Source organism: Chiloscyllium punctatum, chromosome 2, assembly GCF_047496795.1.
Source record: "Chiloscyllium punctatum isolate Juve2018m chromosome 2, sChiPun1.3, whole genome shotgun sequence".
Classification (NCBI taxonomy): Eukaryota; Metazoa; Chordata; class Chondrichthyes; order Orectolobiformes; family Hemiscylliidae; genus Chiloscyllium; species Chiloscyllium punctatum.
The window spans coordinates 47100816-47119035 of record NC_092740.1 but is presented as its reverse complement, the minus strand read 5'-3'; the positions used below and the strand labels follow the sequence as shown (position 1 = coordinate 47119035).

The window sequence follows — 18220 nt, the reverse complement described above, 5'->3', positions numbered from 1 at the left end:
AAATAATTTGGATGAGAATACGTGAGCTGAAAATGTGTTGCTGGAAAAGCGCAGCAGGTCAGGCAGCATCCAAGGAACAGGAGAATCGACGTTTCGGGCATAAGCCCTTCTTCAGGAATGAGGAAAGTGTGTCCAGCAGGCTAAGATAAAAGGTAGGGAGGAGGGACTTGGGGGAGGGGTGTTGGAAATGCGATAGGTGGAAGGAGGTCAAGGTGAGGGTGATAGGCCGGAGTGGGGTGGGGGCAGAGAGGTCAGGAAGAAGATTGCAGGTTAGGAAGGCGGTGCTGAGTTCGAGGGATTTGACTGAGACAAGGTGGGGGGAGGGGAAATTAGGAAACTGGAGAAATCTGAGTTCATTCCTTGTGGTTGGAGGGTTCCTAGGCAGAAGATGAGGCGCTCTTCCTCCAGCCGTCGTGTTGCTATGGTCTGGCGATGGAGGAGTCCAAGGACCTGCATGTCCTTGGTGGAGTGGGAGGGGGAGTTGAAGTGTTGAGCTACGGGGTGGTTGGGTTGGTTGGTCCGGGTGTCCCAGAGGTGTTCTCTGAAACGTTCCACAAGTAGGCGGCCTGTCTCCCCATGGCTGCCTACTTGCGGAACGTTTCAGAGAACACCTCTGGGACACCCGGACCAACCAACCCAACCACCCCGTAGCTCAACACTTCAACTCCCCCTCCCACTCCACCAAGGACATGCAGGTCCTTGGACTCCTCCATCGCCAGACCATAGCAACACGACGGCTGGAGGAAGAGCGCCTCATCTTCTGCCTAGGAACCCTCCAACCACAAGGGATGAACTCAGATTTCTCCAGTTTCCTCATTTCCCCTCCCCCCACCTTGTCTCAGTCAAATCCCTCGAACTCAGCACCGTCTTCCTAACCTGCAATCTTCTTCCTGACCTCTCTGCCCCCACCCCACTCCGGCCTATCACCCTCACCTTGACCTCCTTCCACCTATCGCATTTCCAACGCCCTCCCCCAAGTCCCTCCTCCCTACCTTTTATCTTAGCCTGCTGGACACACTTTCCTCATTCCTGAAGAAGGGCCCATGCTCGAAATGTCGATTCTCCTGTTCCTTGGATGCTGTCTGACCTGCTGCGCTTTTCCAGCAACACATTTTCAGCTCTAATCTCCAGCATCTGCAGTCCTCACTTTCTCCTTGAGAATACGTGAGGCATAGTTTGTAAGTTTGTGAACGCCAACAAATTGGTGATGTAGTGAACAGTGAAGGAGTTTATCTAAGAGTACAGTGGGATCCTGAACAACTGGACTAGTTGACTGAGGCATGGCAGATGGAGTTTAATTCTGATAAATGTGAGGTTTTACATTTTGGTAAGACGAATCAGGGCAGGACTTGCACAGTTAATGGTTGGGCCCTGGGGAGTGTTATCAAACAGAGAACCTGGGTGCAAGTAGATAGTTCTTTGAAAGTGGCAATGTATACAGGATAGTGAAGAAGGCATTTCGTATACTTGCCTTAATTGCTCAGAGCATTGGGTACAGGAGTTGGGATGTCATCTTACAGCTATACAAGACGTTGGTAAGGCCACATTTGGAGTTCTGCATGCAACTTTGGTTGCCCTGCTATAGGAAGGATTTTATTAAATGGGAAAGGGTGCAAAAAAGATTTACAAGAATATTACTGAGATTGGAAGGTTTGAGTTATGAGGAGAGGCTGGATAGACTGGTGTTTTTTCCCTTGGAGCATAGGAGGCTAAGGGTTACCTTATAGAGGTTTATAAAATCATGAGGGGCATAGATTAAGTGAATTTTCCCAGAGCAGGGAAGTCCAAAACCAGAGGGAATTCGTTTAACCTGAGAGGGAGACAGGTTAAAGGGACCAGAAGGGCAACGTCTTAGAATAGAGGATGGTGCGTATATGAAATGAAATGCCAGAGAAATGATAGAGACGGGTACAGTAACAACATTTGAAAGATATTTGGACAGATATATGGATAGGAAAGGTTTAGAGGGATATTGGCCACATGCAGGCAAATGGAAACAGTTCAGTTTAGGAAACCTGCTCCATCTGGATGAGTTAGGCCAAAGGGCCTGTTTCTGTGATGTGTGACTCTCTTTCTGACTCCACCTCCAATGTTAGGTCGTCTTTGATGTTCATAGTGTTCCATGATTTTCAGCATATGCTTGGTTGAGACTATAAGTTTCCACTTGACACTTTTATCTTTTGCCAGTCTTCACATCATTTACACTTTTAGTGATTTGATTATTTCTGTTTTCAAGCTGCTTCGCTGAATCTGTATAATTCCATGTTGGATATGACTAAAAGCTACAAGGGCAGCACAGTGCAAAGGCAGATATCCACAGAGTCTATCTGATTTAACAAGACATTTCAAAATATTTGGGCATTTGACTTCAATTATGAAATACTATATGTTTAACTTTTTCTGTTTCTTATTTAAATCACGTATGAGTAAATCCTGTTGTCATACATCGTCTCAACTGGAGTTTGAACTGCACATTTCACCATAGTGCTCATCAATCTGTGATCAGATGCAATGATAATTTTCTGTCAGACATTTTAAATTATGCCAAGAGTAAATGCACCATGTATAGCAAATTAAAACTCCATAACATCATCTCTTGTCGGTGGATGTGCACAAATTTGCAAATCTTGTTATTAAATTTATTTGTGGAACGTGGGTGGCTGAGCCAGCACTCATTGCCCTTGAGAACATGGTGGTACGCTGCTTTTTTGAAGTGTTGCAGTTCTTTAGATGCTGTTAGGGAGTTCCAGGACTTAGCAACAGTGAAGAAATATAGATGTAGTTGAAAATCATCATCTTTGCAAATTGAAGTAGAACCTGCATTTGGTGGAGTTCCAATGTATCTGCTATTCTCGTTTTTCTAGCTGGTGAAGATTATGAGAAATGGAGGATGCGGTCTAAGAAGCACAATTGAACCAGTCAGAACTAAAAATCCACTTGTCACAATGCGCATTCTTATCGGAAAAGACAATGCTCTACTACAACATTTAATGCTGATGGCTTTTAAATGCTTAAAATTGAAGTGCGTCTCTGCTGCTTAGCCTTTTTTTGTCCTTTCAAACACCTGTTCAACATGTCCTCTGACAGCTTTGAATGCCAATTATGATCGGAACTTAGATTATATCATTCTAGTTTTAGTATTAGTAGTTGAATGTTGTGTTTTATCATTTGTACAGAATAGTATTGTTCCTTTTTGTTTAGTTCTGAAAGGAGATTTTCCTTTGTAATTTAAATTATTGATTTTCTTCTGATGAAATGTTAACATGTTTGTTCTTTCTTTAGATACAAGCTGACCTTTTGAGTATTTTCAGTATTTTCTTTCTACAGGTTTAAATTTTGCAACACCTGATAGATTTTGTATTTCATCTCATCTTTGTGTCTATTTGGTTTACTTCCACCTGGTTTATTTGTCTTTGACTTCTCTATCTCCAATTCTGGTGTTTGCTGTGTACTGATATTCATTACAAAAAAACTGACTCTACAATTATCTTGACCACCCTTCACATAACCTGCTCCCTGTAAGGAGTCAATTCCCTTCTCCCAGTTTCTCCATCTCCACCCCCCACACCTATTCTGATGATATCACTTTCTACAACAGCGCTTCTGCCATGTTTTTTTTTACCCTTGGATATTTTCCACATTTCCACCCTTCTCTCCTTCCCAGAACCACAGTAGGATTCCCCTTGTACTCAGTTTCTACTCCATAAACCTCTACAGTTATTCTCCACCATTTTCATACAGCTATATATTTCTTTCAATTTAGTTTGCAGTGTACTCAGTTTACAATGTGGTCTCCTTTACTTTGGGTGACCACTTTGCTGAGCACCTCCACTCAGTCCGCAAGTATAAACCCAACCTTGCCATTTCAAGACACCATCCTGCTCTAATGTCCATATTGCTGACCTGATTTGGAGTCGCCGCTGTTGGACTGGGGTGTACAAAGTTAGAAATCACACAACACCAGGCTATAGTCCAACAGTCTGGATGGCCTCAACCAGGACCTTGAGTTCATGTCACACTACAGGTGACCCCATTGCACTATACACACACATGGACGGACAGACACACACGCACACACACACACACACACCCCCTCTCATTCACTCTCTCACACACTCCCACATACACCCTCTCACAGACTTAAATACCTTTACACTTACACACATACACACACCTCTCACAGACACTCATAGCCACACGTACACATACATATATAAATTTGTGTGGTGAATTTGTATTTGCAGAATTACATTTTACTTTGCTCAAAAACTGCATGAATCCATGTAAGATTCTGAAAATCCGTTTATTAGATTAGAATCAGTCTGACCATTGTGGCACAAACAGCCTCACAGGAAGTTAACACCTTCAATACATTATCTGGGTCAACATGACACCAATTGTTAAAGTGCGCTTGAGAATGTAACTTTTTAAAAGAAGTTTTGTGATTTACATATGAAAGAACTGATACCAACATGGTCATTCTAAAAGATGAGAGACTTAACAAACAATTTGGGTCTTTTTCAATATATAATTTCAGTTGCATCACACTGGAAACTTTTGCTATAAATTCTGTGTCTTACAATCTTACTCTCCACAATCACCTGATGAAGGAGCAGCTCTCTGAAAGCTAGTGCTTCCAAATAAACCTGTTGGACTATAACCTGGTGTTGTGTGATCTCTAACATTGCTGACCTGGGCCTGTTGCAATGTTTCAGTGAAGCCCAGTGCCAAAAGAGGAACATCATTTTCCGTTAAGGCACTTTATAGCCCCTCATAACTCAATATTCAACAAATTCAGACCATGAGCTCTCTCCTCCTCCTTGATATTTTCCTCCTGTTTCTTGTTTTTTTTGTGTTGTTTAATCTATGTACTGTTTCCACAGTTAATTCTGAAATTTGTATATTTTGCTTTCAGGGTTGATTGTTTAATTGTTGCTAATGACGCAACTGTAAAAGGGGGATCGTACTACCCAATCACAGTGAAGAAGCATGTAAGAGCACAGGAGATTGCGAGGCAAAACCACCTGCCCTGTGTTTATTTAGGTGAAACTTTAATTTCCACTCCATTTATCTATTCTTTGAAGTACATTTTACAAAGTTGATTTATGTTTTGAGCACTTTCATATTTTTATACAAGCTAATGATAGTTTAGAAAGTTTTAGAAACTCAGCAGGTCTGACAGCATCTGTAGTGAGAAAACATGAGTCAATGTTTCAAATCCAGTGATCCTTCTTCAGAACTGGATTAGAAATGTTACCTTTATTTTTAACTCTGCAAGAACTGCTGAATTTATCACAATTCATGTTTTTATTTGGGTCAACACTTATTGCTGTACCTTCATTATCCTTGAGCAGGCGATGTTGAGTTATCGTCTTGAACTGTTTGTCAGCAGACCCAGAGTGCAATTGGGGAGGGAGTTCCAAGATTTTGACCCAGCGACATTGAAAGAAGTTAGGATTGTGAGTGGCTTGTAGGGGAACTTGCAGGTGGTGATGTTCCCATGTCTCTATTGCCCTTGTCATTTTAGATGGTAGAGGTCAAGCGTTTGAAAGGTGTTGTCTAAGGAGACTTGGTGAATTTTTACAGTTCCTGTTTTAGGGACTGAATATATGTTTGATACTTTGTTGATGAGACAAAGATATGTCAGATGTTACATTGCGATGAAAGCATAGAGGTTACATGGGATTTAGGTAGGTTAGATAAAAATTCGGTAGATGGATTATTGTGTAGGAAAATATGAGGTTGTCCCCTTCGGCAAAATGTGGGACCTGGATCCATTGTGCATGAATCAAAAAAGGTTATAATGCAGTTACTGCAAGTCATTAGGAAGGCAAATGTTGATCTTTATTGCAAGACAAATGGAGTTTTAAAAGTAGAGAATTCTTGCTGCAGTTGTACAGGGTATTAGCCAAAACATCCTCGAGTACCGTCTAGTTTTGAACAGGTTTTTTTTGTGGGATATGTGTGACACTGGCTGGTCAACTTTTATTGCACCTTGATCTGAGTGGTTTGCCAATACTATTTCACAGTACAAAGAGTCAGCCATGTTACTGTGGATCTGGAATCACATTTAGGCCGGACAAAGTATGGATGGCAGATTTCCCTCCGAAAGGTAAATTAGATATATCAGGTGGTGCTAGAAGAGTTAAGCACATAAGATGCTTGAAGGTTTGTGCAACCTTTTAATGGCTGTGTGTGTTCCTGATTGAGAAACCACCAAAACTTCAAGAAACTCAAATAAACCTTCTCCACTTGGTCAACCACGTATCAGGGACTCGAATGAGTAAACAAAAATGCATAACTTCCTCAGGAATGTGGTAAAGGCATCCCAAAAGCATTTTTGCTGTCCAGATAAGTTTTTACGACAATCGACAATGGTTACATAGTTGCTATTAGGCTAACTTCTTTTAACACTCCAGATTATTTTACCATCTACTACAGTGGGATTGAAACCCATTAGTCAAGAACCTGAACTTGGGGTTCTGGATGACTAGCACAGTGGCTATTCTTGCGAGATACACTTGTATTTGAAGCAATTCAGAGAAGGTTCGCTCTGTTGACTTCTGGAATGGAGGGATTATCTTTTGAGTTAAGGTTGATTTGGTCTATACACTTTCAAGTTCAGTGATTCTAAGGGGGCTTGACAATATAGATGGGATGTTTTCTGTTGTGCTGGAGTCTAGAAATAAGGAACACAGTTTGTAAATAAGAGTTCTTCCATTTAAGATGGAGATGATCGATTTTGTTTCCCCTCAGAGGGTCAGTGGTCTTTGGAAGTCTTTTCCTGAGATCAATAAAGTCTAGATTATTGAATATTTTTAAGGCTGTCCTGTGTAGATTCTTGATGGATAGGGGAGTCAAAGGGCATATGGGATAGACAGTAAAACAAGATTGAGACCATAATTAAAACAGCCATAATTTTATCAAACAACTGAGCAGGTGTGATAGGCTGAGTGGCCTACTTATGCTCCCAATTCTTGTATTTGATATAACCGTTTTCATCAAAGCTTGGTCAGGGCAGGATACATCCAGGAGGATAGCAGAAATGCTTTTGGGATGCCTTCACCACATTCCTGAGAAAGTTATGCATTTCTGTCAACTCATGGGAATCCCTGATATGTGATTGACCAAATGGAGAAGGCTTATTTGAGAAGGCACCAAAACTCCAAGAAACTCAATCAGGAACACACACAGCCATTAAGAGGTTGCATAAACCTTCAAGCATCTTATGTGCCTAATCCTTCTGGCACCACCCGACTCACATGTGGCAGAGTATGAAGGTTTTGCATTGCATTTATCAGCAGAATCTCAGAGCACAGTTGAAACAGATCATCCTTGACCCTGAGGGATTACCAAGAAAGTAAGAAGAGAAACTGTTTGTAGAAGCATGCTTTGCACAGATTGCTTGCTGCATTTCCCACTTTACCAAAAGTAACTATACTTTGAAATAAAAACAGAAAATGCTGGAAATACTGAGCAGGTTAAGCAACATTTGAGGAGAGAGAAACTGAACTAATGTTTTAAGTGAATGTCCTTTTGTCAATTCTCTCCAGAGAAATGTCTATACCTGCCAAACATTTCGAGAAGATTTTGTTTTCATTTCAAAGTTTCACCAGTATTTTGCTTTCATACACGAAACACTTGGGATGTCCTCGGATCATAAAAGGTGATATACAAATGCCTATCTGTTTGTTTCTCATGGCTTCATTTCAGTGGATTCTGGTGGTGCAAACTTACCTCGACAAGCAGATGTTTTTCCAGATCGCGATCATTTTGGGCGTATCTTTTATAATCAGGCCAACATGTCTGCAATGGGAATTGCACAGGTAAATGAATAATTTAAAATGTATATGCTGTTGTTGAAATAACTCCACAAAGGCTGATATCCCATTATCAAGTTACCCTTTATTTACAAATAGAGAATCCTTCACACTGACTCAGCTCCCTCAGAGCCAGCTCTCAGAGTGAGCGGAACCTTTAACACTCCTGTTCTTATCTGTCAGCCAGGGCTCCCTGATTGGACCAGATTAACAATCCATTCTGAAAACTCATATTCAAGCCACTTGGTTGATCTTGTTACAGTCACTTCAGTTGTTGTATCTTATTTATAGACCTAAATTTAGACAAACCATACATTTTGAAATAAGAGAGTGGACCTCCATCTGAGTATACTGGTTGGATCCTTACTTAAAATGAGCAGTTCTCCTGAGATCACTTATGTATTTTCTGTGGTGCTTATCAGAATTAAAACATGAACATAGACAGTCATTTTAAAGTATAGCTGACTTTTTAGTAAAATGTTAAAAGTTAGAATCTGTCTATTGAGAATCTTCTTCAGTGTAAGACTGGAGTGTGAAAGTTGTGGGTAGAAACAGTGTTTATTTCCCTATCAGAAGGTTGTAAACTTCATTTGTAGAATTATCTGTCACTTGAAGTTATGTTCTTGCACTTAGCATGTTAGAGTTGATGTTTTGAATGAGGGGACGCAAAAATAGAACAATGTAACTAAAAATACTATAGTTATAAAGTTCAGGGAAAGGACCAAGACAGATTGAAAAAGTGGTGGTAATTATTGTGGTGTGAATGAAAATTAGTGTATTCATATTTGTTTTCTTGTAATAAACTGTTGTCCTGTATAAATCATTAATTCTGTGATTGCCTCCTTTGATTCCAGATAGCTGTGGTCATGGGTTCATGTACAGCAGGAGGAGCATATGTTCCTGCTATGGCTGATGAAAGTATCATTGTGAAGAATCAGGGGACAATTTTCTTAGGAGGCCCACCACTGGTACATATTAAAAAATTGATAAACAGTTAAATGTTTGGGGAGTAATATGAAGGTAAGCTCCCAAGATTCATTACAAATTTCATGGCTTGATCTGGGATCAATATTGTGTTTGTAATGGCTCTTACTGTGAGTGCTACCAATGTAAAACCAAAAGACAAAAGCTACTGTATTTACTAGCAATGGATCTTGTTGGTGTTTACCTTCATGTCATACTTAACATTGCTCTGGAAAATAAATAAATACCAATTCTGAGCTTTGGAAATTTGTTGACATAATTAGTTTCATTTGATCATAATTTCTGATTGTGAAGGTGATTACTGCATCTTGTTTCAAAGTTTAGTAATCACTGAGGCGCAATTTTGGTTTTGTCCCTGGTTTACAAAATTCATATTTAATACATGTCTTCTGGAAGTGGTTAGGAAGGCAATATTTTAAACATCATTTGAACAGCTATTTGTGATTCAACCCCTCAGACCTGTTAAGTCAATCACTAAAAATTTGGTTCACAAATGTTTTAACCCCATCTACTCAGTCATTCCATAATAAAATTCTATTAATCTCAGTTTCAACCTTGACTCAACAATTTTCTAGGGGATAGAATTCCAATTTTCCAATATCTTTTATGTGAAGAATTGTTTACTGGCAGCACCTTTTCAATAGCCTAGCTGTTCCCTCGGATTAAACTCTTTCACCAAAGGAACAGCTGCTATTCTAACAATTCACTTAATCACCTCAGATCACCCCTTTGTCTCATAGAGTATTTTGAATCAACCTGGTCAGACACATTGTGGCATATCTGGGGCAGGTAGGACTCTAACTTGGATCTTCTAGCTAAGAGGTTGGGACATTACCACTGTGCCACATGTACCCCTTGTCTATATCATATACTGAAAGAAATATGACCATATTTTTGTCATGAAGTGTGCTAAAACATAGGATACATTCAGTTATGCTATTTTGTAACAACTGTACAATGCAGTAAGTTTTCCAAAATTTATTGGTGGAGTTGAAATTCAGCTATGGGATTTTGTATTTTGTGGTTGCAAAAGATGGTTAGAACCTTGGTTGCCTTTATCACTAATTGTCATGGTGTTCCCTCACAGGAATTTGTCATGTTATTAAGTTATAAAAAATTGAGACAGCAATTGATGAGTTCTGGGCTGACTCAAAGAATGAAATTAATCAGTAAGCATGAGGGCCTGATGTGAAGATTGTGAATCAATACAAATGCCTGAAAAATAAAATTGTGTTATTTAGATCACATTGATTAGCTGTGTTTCATTGTCATTGATACTTACTATGCGCTAATTGAGTCACTCAGTGATTGTCCTTTTATTTGCTGTTGGCCCTCAGTGAGAGGGAGATTGGAAATAAGAAATTCAAATAAATTGCTTATGTTATGAGTCTAATATGTGTGTTCTTGTTGATAATTTTAAGTGGGTATTCATTTCTGAGAATATGCAACAGTTTCTGGTTATGTTGCTGTGCTGTTATTTAGTTTCTCAATGGTTTTGTAAAGCTTGATATCTCTAAGGAAATTTGTTGCTGCAGTTATCCAGATCTGAAAAATTAAAGCTTAGTTGTCTCTTCACTGATGCTGTGTATTTTCAGCATTCTGTTTTAATTATTATAGTACAGTATCATAATTATTGTGAAGGTTTCTCTCCTGTATGTTTAAAAAATGTAACTTACTAGTCTGTTTTGTTATTTTTACTCTAAAGATTATCAGTTTACATCTGTCTGATAGTGATAAATCTCAACTGCTTGCCACCACAACAATACAAAATATCTAATAATGTAAGGCAACATAACCAAGCTTCTAACAGTACAGGTAGGAATAAAAATGGATTCATCGAATAAAATAGAGAAATTCAGTATAAGTTCACAGCTGATCAATCAGTGTTTGAAAGCAATACTGTTTTTGTTGAAGGAAATAATTTTTCAACGGAACCCTATTAAAACCTGTATTTCTACTGCCTTCCATGCTAGAAGGAGAGATATTTTAAACTATTTTTCTCTTTGTTTAGGTGAAAGCTGCAACTGGTGAAGAAGTTTCAGCTGAAGACCTTGGAGGTGCTGATCTCCACTGCAGGTAAACTATCTTATGAAGCATGTTTGTCTAATGAGTGCAAACAAATGTGCCTGTTGTTCTAACAGCATGACAATGTACTTTTCAAGTAATGTAAATAAAAATGGATATTTGTTTAGGCTGGCGGAAGTTTTGTAGTGAAGTTCCTCATGGTTGGTATTGGGACTCTTGCTTTCTCTGATTAATATTAATGATCTGGATGATGATGTGTGGAGACAATTTGAAAGTTTGCGTATGACATGAAACTTGGAAGAATTGTAACTCTGAGGAGGACAGTGTGGAACTCGAAAAGGACATTAGCAAGTTGACGGAAGGGATGGATAGTTGGCAGATGAAGTTCAATACAGAAAAGTGTTTGATGATGCATTTTGCTTAGAAGAACATTGAAAAACAACATAAAATAGGGGGATATATTTCTAAATGGGGTGCAGGAGCAAAGGGACCTTGGTGTATATATGGTCAATAATTGGAGGTTGCAAGACAGGTGGAGGCAGTTAATAAAGCACACAGTGTTTTTGCTTTAATAGGGACATGGAATAACAATAGCAGTGTGGTGGTTTTGAACTTGTACAAGACACTTGTTAGACTTCAGCTGGAGTATTGTGTACATTTCAGGAAAGATGCGAATGCAATGGAGAGAGTGCAGGAGTGATTGATAAGAACAGTTTTAGGAAAGAAAAACTTCAGGCATGAGAATAGATTGAAGAATTTGGGACTGTTCTCCTTGAAGGGAAGAATGCTCAGAGGAGAATTGATAACAAGTTGACGGAAGGGATGGATAGTTGGCAGATGACGTTCAATACAGAAAAGTGTGCAGTGATGCATTTTGGATAGAAGAACATTGAAAGACAACATAAAATAGGGGGATACATTTCTAAATGGGGTACAGGAGCAAAGGGACCTTTGGTGTATATATGCTTGATAAACATGAGAATAGATTGAAGAATTTGGAACTGTTATCCTTGAAGAGAAGGAGGCTCAGAGGAGATTTGATAGAGGTTTTCAGTGTTGAGTGGGCTAGATGGAGTAGTTAGGGAGAAGGTGTTCCTGCTTATAAAAGAAAAATGATTGAGAGGGCATAGATTAAAGTGTTGTGCAAACAGAGCAAGGGTGAGGTGAGAAAAATACTTTTTTCACACATCAAATAGTTAAGGCATGGGAAACACATTTTGAAAGTGTGGTGGAATTGGGTTCCTTGAAGGCATTCACGAGGACATTGGATGATAATTAGATTAGAAACGATTCTGCGAAAAGCGTTATCAATTGATATTTCTTAAGGCAGTTTCTTGTTCCAGTTATGGATGTATGGTCCAAGGTACACTCTAACATAGTGCAATGAGCAATATAGATCTTTCCAACTTATGCAATGAACAAACCTGATTAGATTAGATTACTTACAGTGTGGAAACAGGCCCTTCGGCCCAACAAGTCCATACCGCCCCGCCGAAGCGCAACTCACCCATACCCCTACATCTACCCCTTACCTAACACTACGGGCAATTTAGCATGGCCAATTCACCTCACCTGCACATCTTTGGACTGTGGGAGGATAACCGGAGCACCCGGAGGAAACCCATGCAGACACGGGGAGAATGTGCAAACTCCACACAGTCAGTCGCCTGAGGCGGGAATTGAACCCAGGTCTCTGGCGCTGTGAGGCAGCAGTGCTAACCACTGTGCCACCGTGCTGCCCAAATTGTACGGATTGCTGGAAAATACACCCCAGCTTATAATGCTCTCAATTGCTTTGTAATTCTCCATAAGATAAATATTTCTAGGCCTTTGGATGAATACATAGAGTCGTAGAGATGTACAGCACAGAAAGTCCAACTTCAGTCCAACTTGTCCATGCCAACCAGATATCCCAAACTAATCTAGTCCCACTTGCCAGCACCTGGCCCATACCCTTCCAAATTCTTCCTATTCATATACCCATTCAGATGCCTTTTAAATGTTGCAATTGTACGAGCCTCCACCACTTCCTTTGGCAGCTCATTCCACAAATGGACCACCCTTTGCGTAAAAAAGTTACCTCTTAGGTCTCTTTTATATCTTTCCCTTCTCACCCTAAACCTCTGCCCTCTATTTCTAGACTCCCTCACCCCAGGGAAAAGACTTTGTCTATTTATCCTATCCATGCGCCTCATGACTTTATAAACCTCTATAAGGTCACCCCTCAGCCTCCGATGCTCCAGGGAAAGCAACCCCAGTCTATTCAATCTCTCCCTATAGCTGAAATCCTCTAACCCTGGCAACATCCTGATAGGTCCTGGGAATTTATCCACTTTTATGCGTTTCAAGACATCCAGCAGTTCCTCTCTGTAATATGGATATTTTTCAAGATGTCTAGATACATGTAATTTGGAGTGAGGTACATGTGGCAGAAGGATTAATAAATTTTGACTTGTGTTGTACAGAAAACAGCCTCAACAGATTATTGACAAGTTAGTCAGAAGGTGCCACAGCAAAGAGCATGAGTGTGATTTTTCTGAAGAGGAACTATCAGAAAGGTTCGAGTTAGTGATCACTTCTAAACAAGTTGAAGCCATTAGAATAGATATTATTGGCAAGAAAAAAGGCCCTGGAATGATGATGGAAGGGAGATAGTGATACATTGGGTTTTAATTTCCCAAAGTTAATTACATTTGGAGAAAGTTCCTTTATTTGGAAAATAGCTGATGTAACTCTTTTATTCAAATGGGGAGGGAGGCAGAAAGCCCAAAACTGATGGCCAGTTAGCTTAACATCTGTCACAGAGAAAATATTAGAAACTATTATTAAATATTTTATGAGAGGGCACTTGGATAAGTTCAACATAATCAGGCTATCAAGATAACATGGTTTTGTTAAAAGGAAATTGTACTTAACTAATTTATTGGAGTTCTTTGAAGAAGTAACTTGTGCTATAGATAAAGGGCAACCAGAGGGTGTATTGTGGATCTAGGGGTCATAGAAATTAAGTGGATGTCCACTTAAGAAAGGGATGAGGAAACATTTTTTCTCTGAGGGTCTTTGAAATTCCCTTCCTCAAAAGACAGTGGATTCAGAGGCAGTGGTTGATTAGCAAGGGAATTATTGGGGTTAATGTAAATTTGAGGTTGAAATCAGATCAACCATGATCTTGTTGAATGGAAGATGGAAAATAACGTGAAAAATGTGATATTAAATCCACCTTGGTAGGAGAAACAGATATGTGTAGAGTATTTTGTAAATGGTATGTTGGAAAGTGTGGATGTAAGAATGGACTTACCTGCCTTCACTGGTAAATTTCTGATTGCTAACGTGCAGGTGCAGCAAGTCATTAGGAAGGTTAATGGAATTGGACAAGAGTGCTTATACTATCCTTTATTGCAAGAGGATTTGAGGTCAGGAATAGTGAAATCCTGTTTAAATTTTATAGCAAGTTGGTTGCAGTCCACACCTTTTCTCCTAGAGTATGTTTTGTATAGAACTTTGGATTCCATATCACAGCAAAGATATTATTGTCCTGAGGGAGTGCAGTAAAGATTCACCAGACGTATTTTTGCAGTGGCAAAACTGTCCTACATAGAGAGATTGGACACACCTGGGCATGTATCCTCTAGAGTTTTGAAGATTAGAGACAACTTACAAAATACTTAAAAGGGTAGATGGGGTGAATAAAGGTAAGATATTTCACCTGGTTGGGACACAATTTAAAAATAGAGGAGAAGCCACTTAGGTTTGAGATAAGATAGTTTTTTTGTTCAGAGAATTGTTAAATTTTGAAATTCTCTATCACTGAGGGCAAACTTAATTTTTGAATATGTATAACACAGAGATTGATCAACCTCTGAGTGCCAGTGGCATGTTACGGGGACAAGATGGGTAAAAGGCATTTAAGTGTTCAGTCATGATTGAATGATAGGGTTGGATCCATGGATCAAATGACCTACTCATGTCCTTGTGTTTCCAGGTGGGATTGTGAATTAAAAATACTAACAGATCAACTATAATCTATTGAATAACAGAATGGAATTGAGGGCCTGAATGATCTACTTTTGCTTCTGTTTTGCATGTTCATACATATGATTTTATGTTGGAAATTTGTCATCCTTACCTAGTCTGGCCTATATGTGACTCCAGACCAATAGCAATGTGGTTAATTCTTTTAACTGCCCTCTGTAATGGCTTAATAAACCATCAGATCAAGTGCAGTTAGGAATGGGCAACAACTGCTGGCCTTCCCAGCGGTGTCCACATCAAAGAATAAGACTGTACTTAGGCAGCCCTTCCAGTACTCACTCAGTGTAATATCAGCCTGGGTTTGGGGCTCATATCTTTGCAGTTGTACTTTATTCAACAGCATTCTCAATCAGTGACTCGTGTAAGTGTGCTCCTAACTGATTCATGGCCGATGAGAAGCAGCCTTCACACACCTAAACTTCAAGGCAGTGAAATGTCACAACCATAAAGCTAAAATGTTAAATTAATTTTGTCAACTTTTCAGTGAGTTTTGAGGTGGAGGCCTAATATACGATTTCCAAATTTGCAGTTGATACAAAGCCAGTTTCTAGCAAACAAAACACTACCTTGTGATCTAGTAGTCAAAGAAATTAAACCAAATTAATTTTTACATTGTCAAGTTCTGATTAAGTGCAACAGTGATATTGAGAAGGCAAAATACAGTGGATGCTATGAACCTGAAACAAATGCAAACTGTTCGTGTCAAACTGGACTCAAAATGTTAACTCTATTTCTCTTCCCCACAGATGCTGCCAGACCTGCTGAGTTTCTTCAGCACTCTCTGTGCTTGTTGCAAATATGTTTGATTTAGTATTGCAGTCTTAATTATCTTAGAGCAAACTTTATCAACGTTTTGCTTGTGAATTTTGCAGGAAGTCTGGTGTGACTGATCACTACGCCTTGGATGATGCTCATGCACTTCACTTGGCACGAAAGGCCGTTCGAAATCTCAACTATCAGAAGAAATTAGATGTAAGTACATAACTACTGTAGAAATAAACCTAAATTTGTAGCTTAGCCTTATGCTGCATTTTATGTACGGAATTTAGACTTGGGGAGGTTTTTATTCTGTGTACAAATCTTAGGACAAAATAGCTGACTACTAGCTTGACTCTTATTTTCTTCACTTAGATCTGTTAGAACGATCACTGAATTTTAATAATTCTTAGCAAAATGTCCTAAATTCAATGTATGTCAAAATCCCATAATGTGACACATATTTAAATGTCCATGTGATTTACTTAACAATATTATATTGATCCCTTCAGCTATTAGTTATTAGATTTAAAAGTGAATCTTTGAATTTATTATGAAAGATAAAATTCTTCATTGGGTACTATGGTATTCAATGTTGGATGCTCTAATCTTAGGAGGAAATTGTCCATTATATGTGGAAGGAATAGCTGATCAAATATATGGTGCACAACATTGATTGTATCATGCTTCTGAGTGTTATTGGAATTGTTTTCATCCAGACAAATGGAAAATATTCCACTCACCCATAACTTGTTCCATGTAGATGGGATACAAGCTTTAGGAAGTCAGGCAGTAAATTGCTGTTCTACTCACTTAATGATGTAGATGGTCTAATTAAGTTTCAGGTCAATAATAACTCCCGGAATATTGAATATTGGAGTTTCAGCAATGGTAATGCTGTTAAACATCAAGGGAAGGTGATTGGATTTACCCTTATTGCAGGTGGTCATTGCCTAGCATTTATGTATCATGAACCTAAGTTGCTACTTATCAGCCTAATGCGTTAGTATTGTGGCATTTGAGAATTTGTTGCCTGGGAGAATTTCAAAGATATTTCAGAGCTTGCCAAATGGGCATGACCCAAACCATTACGTACTGTTTGAGAAGTGTCATACCCAGAATAAAATTCACCCAATATATGAGAAACGCAACATGAAAAGAATGGAGAGCATCTCAGTGGTAGTGTTCCAATATGAATGGTTTAGGAACAGATATAGAAATAGCATGAATAGGGCAAACATTATGATATGAGGTGGAAATAAAGCAAATTCTGAAAAAGTGGGCCAAAGTGAAAGAGATCTATGTATAAAAAAACAAGCTTTTAAAAACAGTAAGAGGCAAAAATTAGGGGAAATCTTTCTGGAGTAATCAATAGACTTTAAGATAAAGGTATTACATTAAAAGCCAAAAACAGGAAAGTTGTGCTAGATATAGCAGTAATTTGATAGCATAACAGGATAAGAATGTATATGAAAATTTTGAAGAACTTAAATAAAAATGCGTCAGTAGACAAAATTCACAAAATGAAATCCTAATATCAGTTGTCAGGAAGTTAATAGAGTCTATCAATGAAGGATTTGGTGATTTTGAAAATTTTCAATGATTACTTCTACCACAGGGTATTGGGAAATAGCCCAAAGAGTATCAACTCACACTGTTGTTTCAGGATTGAGGGGTTGTTCAGAATGTTCTGTCCAGTGTTGATGGTTGACATTGTCCTCCTCAAGAAGCAAAATCAATCCTGTGAACAATGGAAATATTAGTCAAAGTTTTCTCCTATAAAAATGATTAAAAGCATGAAAGTTAATGCAAAAATAATGTACAAATATTGTACCAAAATGAAACAACTATTATAAAAGATCCAGTCCTTTATTTCTTTAGCAAAGAAACAACCTGATAGAGGTTTTTAAAATTACTAATTAATTGTTAAAGGTATTTAATAAGGCCATAAAACTGCAAACTAGAAACAGGATTAGGCTGTTCAGCCCTTTCGAGCCTACTTTGCTATTTACTAGGATCATGGCTGATCTGACATTCTTCACATCCACTTTCCTGCCCTTTCTACATAACCTTTGATTTCCCCATGTGATCAACAATCTGTTTACGTACAAGGACTCTGTCCCCACAGCTATCTGTGGCAACGAGTTCCAAAGATAGTCAACTCACTGAGAGAAGAAATTCCTCTTCATCATATTCTTAAATTGGCACCCCTTTCTTCTGGTCTTACACCCTCCCATAAGGGGAAACATCATCTCAGCATTTATCTTGCCAAGCTGCTTAAGATTCCTATTGTTTCAATGAGATCACTTCTCATTCTTCTAAACTTCAGTGTGTAGAGTCACAACTTATTTAACCTTTGCTTGTCAGACAAAGCCTCCATACCTGGGATCATTCTAATGAACCTTATCTGAATTGCCTCCAATGAAGTAATACTTTTCCCTTAATTAAGGGGACCAAAATTACTCTCAATACTTTGATATAATCTCACTAATACCTTGTACAGTTGAAGTAAGACTTCCCTACTCTTCTTCTCCAATCCCCTTTAATTGAAGGCCAACATTCCATTTGTCTTCCTGATTACCTGCTGCACCTGAGTGCTAGCT

General features: G+C 38.8%; 1 protein-coding gene across 1 annotated transcript in view; it reads left to right on the top strand.

The window, feature by feature from the left end:
• mccc2 (methylcrotonyl-CoA carboxylase subunit 2) overlaps positions 1-18220 on the top strand; it is a 134217-nt gene that overhangs the window by 55934 nt on the left and 60063 nt on the right. Inside the window, exons 5-9 of the mRNA XM_072581996.1 lie at positions 4916-5043; positions 7714-7826; positions 8675-8788; positions 10816-10880; positions 15734-15833. Coding sequence (XP_072438097.1) covers positions 4916-5043; positions 7714-7826; positions 8675-8788; positions 10816-10880; positions 15734-15833 — 520 coding nt within the window. The remainder of the gene's footprint in view (positions 1-4915; positions 5044-7713; positions 7827-8674; positions 8789-10815; positions 10881-15733; positions 15834-18220) is intronic.